Here is a 6600-nt window from a genome sequence, read left to right as displayed (position 1 = left end):
CCAGGGCATTGCATCTATAAAGAGACAATCCTCCTCCGTACGCCCCCCATCACCGGACAGTCCCTGTGCGTGTTGGGCTGCCTGGCTCACATGGGGGGCAGTCGGCCTCAGTTTGCCGTCGGAGGTGCAGCAGCTGACCCTTGTTGATGTGCAGCAGCAGCAGCAGGCCGGGGCTTTCGGCCTCAGACACTCCACGATGGTCTGCCTGCTGCATTCGGAGAACGGCTGGGGAGACACGAGGCAGCAGTGACTCCTCTGATACAACAGGATAACAACTCAACTGAAGCTTTTAAAGACGGAGAGAAAACCTTGGCTAACGCAACGCATCTCAAAGGGAAACAGGATATTAGGACGAGACTGGATGAATATAGGAGCAGTTAATGACCAATGGACTTTGACTGAAGACGCATATTCATATTTTTGTAGTCTGGTACCGCCATCGCTAAGAGCTAGCAAAGGCCGTTAGCAAAGTCACAACTTTTCTCGGTTTTGGGACCTCAGTGGTGGAACGAGCTCCCTGCCGCTCTCAGGACCGCAGAGTCGTTCACTATCTTACGAAAAAGACTCAAGACTCACCTGTTCAGAGTCCACCTCGACTCTGCATAGCCACCCTCCCCCTTCTGGCTACCATTGTACACTGTATTGTGTTGTGTTGTATTGTATCATAGTACTTAACTGTGTAGCAACTGCAGTAGCTGCTATCATTGCTGTAACACGGGGAATTGGTTAGCCTAGCGATTGTTGTACTTGCACTTGGTTCTATGAACATCCTTCCTGCTTCTGACCAGCTGTCTCCTTATTGCATTTTGGCAGATGAGGCATTTGTCTTGAAGGAACACCTCATGAAGCCATAACTGAACAACAGGCTAGAGCAATGCATCATCAAGTACAGGCTGTCGTGAGCTTGGAGGGTGGTAGAAAATTACAGTACAATCTATAACTCCGATTAACATCTGAAAACAGGCCCAACCTGGAGGACATTGTTGTGGCTGGCTGTTCTCTACAGGAATTCCTGCAGACCAATACATGTTGGGAAGTTCTGACCATGAAGACGTCAACGATAACGAAACTGCAGCGTTGGCCATACCCTCATGGTAGTTATATTCAACCCTGCTTCTAAGAAGTGTAACATGGACATGTGACTACGTCTGCTTCCAGAGTCCACAGACGCGATACCACTCGTACTCACTTCACAGACAGTATGTTTGGTGTCAACCACCAATGTTGGTCTCGCAGGCTGTAGGTTATAGTCGTCCGCATTGCATCAGTCTGGTGGCAACCACTCTGTGTGGTTGAAATCTTAGAGAACAGGACCTGCACAGTCACATCCACTCATGAATTATACCACTTCTTCAAACAGACCATCACTGAAATGGAGCCTTCTCTTTTTGGCTCCACAGCCAGACTAAGGTGTTTTTTTTTTTACTTCAAATAAAATCTTTTTTTCATTTAAAAAAAAACTATTTATTAACTGGGATAAGGGGTGCTGCAGTTGGACTGGTCCGCACTGGGATAATTACAAGGGGTGCTGCAGTTGGACTGGTCTGCACTGGGATAATTACAAGGGGTGCTGGAGTCGGGCTGGTACGCACTGGGATAAGGGGTGCTGCAGTTTGGGGGTCCGGGGTGCGCTCAGGGCACTGGGTTAGGACACAGTTAGTCCTGGTCATCAGGGGCCGGGCAGCAACAGCAGACACAGCAGTAGATGATGGCTTCCGGCATGCTCTTAAACAACCTCTTTACGAGGCCTCGCTTGTTCATGTTTTTTTGGGTGACCTCTGAAAATGACAAAAACGAAATAAGTTGATGAAGCGTAAAACACAAAGCCGAAAAAGGCTTCTGGCTTCTGACAAACCTATCGGGATGTCTGCTACACCTGGCTGTCCCGCATCAGTCTCCATGGCGACCACACAGGAAGTGGTAGGCGCGGATGAAGTGCTTCTCAAACAATGATCATGAAGAAATAGTGTAAAAAGATTGCAATTTAATCAACCAATCCACCAATCTTAGTTTAAGGACCATGAAATGGTGCATGAGCCGCAGAAAACGAGCCTACCTGTGTATTTCAGCTGTGGCAGGGTTTTCCTCAATCCTCAATTCCTCAGCTGACTCATTCAGATCACACAGAGACTTAAGTGTGGGAGTAAACCTGCGAATCAAAGTTAAGTAAATCAGTACATCACCAAAATGATCAAGTTTACCATTGTTTATTGCCAGTGTAATACTCATTCATACATACATGTTATTGATTATTAATTGTAATTGTATCATCATAACGTCAATACAGATAGGGCCTAAATGGTGAGACTTTAATATTTCAAAATCATTACTATAGTTGTGCTGGTTCAAGACAATTGTACCCAACAGAATAGGAGCTCCAGAAGGCTGGCCTACCTGACTATCTCAGAGTCCAAGGATAAGTTGTATATGTCTCTAATTTCTCCTTCAGAGAAGCTCCTGTCGAAATGAATGTTGAACGCAGAACATAAGGACTCAAGTCATTAGTTGATCAAGGAAGCAGTGGAGAGTGAATGGCCCAAGTACCCTTTGCCGCTGTCAGTGGGGTCGACTGTGTCCTCCACGTCCCCACTGCCCTCAGGGCAGTAGCTCTTGGGGGGGTCCACAGTGGACACAGGGTTGCTTCTCTCTGGGGGCTCCACACTTGGCCCAGGGCTGCTGCTGTTGGGGGGGTCCAAACCGGACCCCGGGCTGACGGTGTCGGGGAGGCCCACACTGGAGACGGGAGTGCCGTTGTCCGGGGGGCCCACACTGGACACGGGAGCGCTGGTGTCGGGGGGCCCACACTGGACGCGGGAGCGCTTCCGTCGGGGGGGGTCCACACTGGACACTGGGCTGCTGGTGTCGGGGGGGTCCACGGTGGGCTCGGGGCTGCCGCCGTTGGACTGGTTCTCCCCCCCCAGGCTGATGAAGGGATGCTCCAGCAGTGCACGTGGTGTGATGCGCTGGTTGGCATCCAGCCGGAGCATCCTCTTCATCAGGTCAGTGAAGCTGGGCGGAACGGGTCCGCCGAGCACGGCTCCTAGCTTTTTGGCGAAAAAAAGTGAAACGACACCGATCACTGGAAACAACACGGGCACTTCATTAACGTCCACAACGCTAATGGATCGACGCCTACTTCGACCATCCCCTCCAGCGAGCTGATGAGGAACCTTCTGGTCCGGGGCGCCCTGAGACTTTCCCTCTCCTCATATTGCCGCGCTGACTGAAAAAGAGTCCCTGTTAAAGCTAGATTATTAGGGACCCATGAAGACAGTTAAGACAGGCTGACGGACAGACACGTGTAGTGATACCTTGAGTCTCCAGATCGATCCTTTGTTGAAAAACAAATGGGTTTTCATGCCGCGGTCGAGCATTGCAACAGGGAGGTTCCCATTGGTCTCCAGGATATATCGCAGCTGAAGCACAACAGAATGCCCCCTTCAGTTATCAATCAACTATAGAACTAAATGCATCATATTCTACAATGGATAATTGTATACATATTATAGAATATCCAATATTCAATGATCCCCACAGAGTCAGGCTTGCAGTTTGAACTTTTTCTTTGTGTAAAAGCTGTTTTGGTACATTTACTTTGAAACACTCTGTTATACTATTACCGACCATATCGTACTCCATGTTGCCGGGATAAATTGGGAAGCCAATGAACAGTTCTGCCACCACACAGCCTAGGGACCACATATCCACCATGCCTGTAAACGGGAGCCCCAGTATGACCTCTGGTGATCTGAAATAAGTTAAAGATAAAAAGGTGGAGTAACCATTGTAATCAGTAGCCGATAAGAACCAGGTCAGGATTGCTGTCAGTTACTCACCTGTAAAACATGGTCTGGATCTCCAAGCCAATTGTTGCCTTGGACACGTGATAGGATATGCCAAAGTCAATGAGCTTCACTCTAGTGTCCTGTTCTGTCAACATTATGTTTTCTGGCTTCAGGTCTGCATGAATGATCCCGATTGTGCCCAGGTATTGCAGGGCTCTAGCCAGCTGAAAAAACAATAATACATCATTATTTTATGACCATTAATGTTGACTATGTTACCATTTCTGTTGATCTAATTCTTCTAGTCATGTAATGCTGTCAACATTTTATTTTATTTGGTTCAGTTCTAAAAGGACCAAAGCGTAAGCGTGGATGAATCATTCCAATATCCTTAACAGAATCTGACACACGCATGATACACTGTTTATTTTTTGGAAAATAATGCATTCTGTTTACAGAGCAAGAGTATATTTTCAAATAAAATGGTCAATGTTTTTAAGGTTGCAGTTTCCAACCACACCTGTTGCAGGATGATCTTGATCTGCATCAGAGGCAGAATGTGGTGCTCTGTCTGCTGGGTCAAGTCTCTGAGACTTCTGTCCAGGAGCTCGAACTCCAGACAGATTCGGGGACCATGTCTGAAGACACCCATCCATCGCACAATCCCACACTCATCTGGGTCCAGAACTTGGAGGCGCTCTAATATGGCGATCTGAGGATAAACAGCAGGTTAAAAAGATATTTCCGATTGTGAAATAGCATTTATTTATTTAAACTTTTTTTTTTTTAATAACAAATATATGTGACATCATATCATTACAACATATGTTAAAACAAATATGTCAATTATTATAGGCATATATTTTTTTTTTATACCTCTTGCTTAGCCGACGCAATCATGAACCGGTCGTTTATCATGATTTTAACGGCCACCCTTTCATTGGTGGCCGTTTTGACGCATCTGACCACCTGGCCAAAGCTTCCTTCCCCTATTATCTCTTCCACCAGGTAGGAGGACGATAAGGAGGAGATCAGGCCTCCTTTGAACACACCTGGGATAAGAGGAAGCCTATATTGACTAGACCTCGACAAACAAAGATTTGTTGGTAGCCTATTTGTTCATTAAAAAAAAAAACGGTTAACTAGCTAGCTCTATGATTAGTTTTTTTTTTTATTGTGGCCTACGTCCTTCCGCTAACATTGGAGCCAATGGGTGTTTCAATCCCGTTTACAATTTCCTATTACATGTGAAAGCATTTCCTATTTTATATGAAAGCACGATCTAGGGCTTCACTTTGGCCATATGTGTCTCAACAACGCCACCATCAGTTTTGAGAAAGACACGCATATAATAATGTGATAAGAGCTCAGTTTAACTTGCGGCATCTAGAAAACGTTCTGAAACATAAGCCAACAAGCTGTCGATAACTTCATTTACAACGGAGCTCGTATCGAAATTGTTACTTGCGAGGCCTCTCTCTCTCTCAACAGACGGGGACAATGTTGAGCCGCCGAGCGCCGACTCGAGGCGTCCTACCGTGGCGCGCAAAACAATACCGTTGCACAAAGAGCTCACCTTCCATGTCGCTTCACCGTCCTAATCAACACCAATTAATCAATATTAGAAATGTAAAAACTCTCTCGCTACAAAAAGCTACTCTCTCTAATACACTCCAATGTCGCAATGCCTGATATTGTCTTTGAACAGCACATTAGTTGAATTGAAAACCATTATTACGTCATAATTTAGAACTGAAACATGTTGGTTGGTTGCTATGCGTTATTCGGAACGCTTGGGTAACGAGGAGAGAAAAATCAAAAGCTCCACTTAATAATTAAACTGCTCTAGGGCCCATCATTGCATGGTGTTTTCATGCAAAACACAAAAATTAGAAATCTACAAGAGAAATGTATGCGGACACACATGAACCAAAGGTGTATAATTGGACAATAACAATGTGAAGCAACCCTTTTTTTCTCGTGTGAAAATTCTGTTGTCTGTTGAAGAACAATAAGGTTTGTTGCACAGCACTGGCAGTCATGTGTGTGTGCAGGGGCGTATTTACAGGGGGGGGCAGACGGCAGACGGCACCCCCTTAGTGCCTTGCCCCCCCAGCCGACCCCCCCCCCCCCCCCCCCCTTCAGAGCCTTCCCCCCCCACACTTTAGAGCCTTGCCCCACCAGCCGCCCCCCCACTTTAGAGCCTCCCCCCCCCCAGCTGCCCCCCCACTTTAGAGCCCCCCCCCCCCCCCCCCGCAAATCCTCTTAGGCAACATGGACAATAAATCACGAAATGTGATTAGTGTGAAACAGACAGATAAGCAAGGAGGAATCCAAAGACAAGGGGAAAATATTACGAGAGCCCGAACTCACAATGCTTCTTCGTTTTTTTTTTGCTTTCACCTTATCATCACGTTGAGGCAATTACAGCTCTGATGGCCAATCAATGTGTCCCCACGTGGCCCCTAATCAGGCAGAGGAACGCAGCTCGCCTGATGAGATAATGGTGACAGTTGATGTGCAGCGGAGAACGCTGCCAGCGACCCCCTCCACCAACCCCTCACCAGAGCACACTGATGAATCGTCTGATGAAGACGGTGTACAAACTAACAACACCAATCAATAATACTCTGAACACATATTTGCTTTTCAATGGTAGACTATGGTAGACTATGCTCGCAAGCATTTTTTTTTAAACTTGGTTTAAAAAACTTGGTTGCATTTGACTTGGATGCGGATTCATGTAAAATAAATATTAAACTATATTCTTATTAAATATGAATAGGAAATATAATAGAAAATATTCATACATTGA

At 46.2% G+C, this 6600-nt stretch overlaps 1 protein-coding gene across 1 annotated transcript; it reads right to left on the bottom strand.

Moving 5' to 3' along the window:
* Positions 1–1656: 1656 nt before the first annotated feature.
* LOC132469464 (homeodomain-interacting protein kinase 2-like) lies at positions 1657–4913 on the bottom strand. Its single transcript, XM_060067454.1, has 11 exons — positions 4662–4913; positions 4306–4497; positions 3837–4009; positions 3625–3748; positions 3312–3416; positions 3137–3223; positions 2545–3044; positions 2395–2457; positions 2057–2149; positions 1856–1938; positions 1657–1778 (listed from the first exon to the last, which is right to left on the bottom strand). Exons 1-11 carry the CDS (start codon positions 4701–4703, stop codon positions 1657–1659), a joined length of 1584 nt encoding a protein of 527 aa, XP_059923437.1. The 5' UTR covers positions 4704–4913.
* Positions 4914–6600: the final 1687 nt, after the last annotated feature.

This window comes from Gadus macrocephalus, chromosome 12, assembly GCF_031168955.1.
Source record: "Gadus macrocephalus chromosome 12, ASM3116895v1".
In the NCBI taxonomy this organism is placed as follows: domain Eukaryota; kingdom Metazoa; phylum Chordata; class Actinopteri; order Gadiformes; family Gadidae; genus Gadus; species Gadus macrocephalus.
Note: the sequence above shows the minus strand (reverse complement) of the source record. Positions and strands in the feature narration are given on the sequence as shown.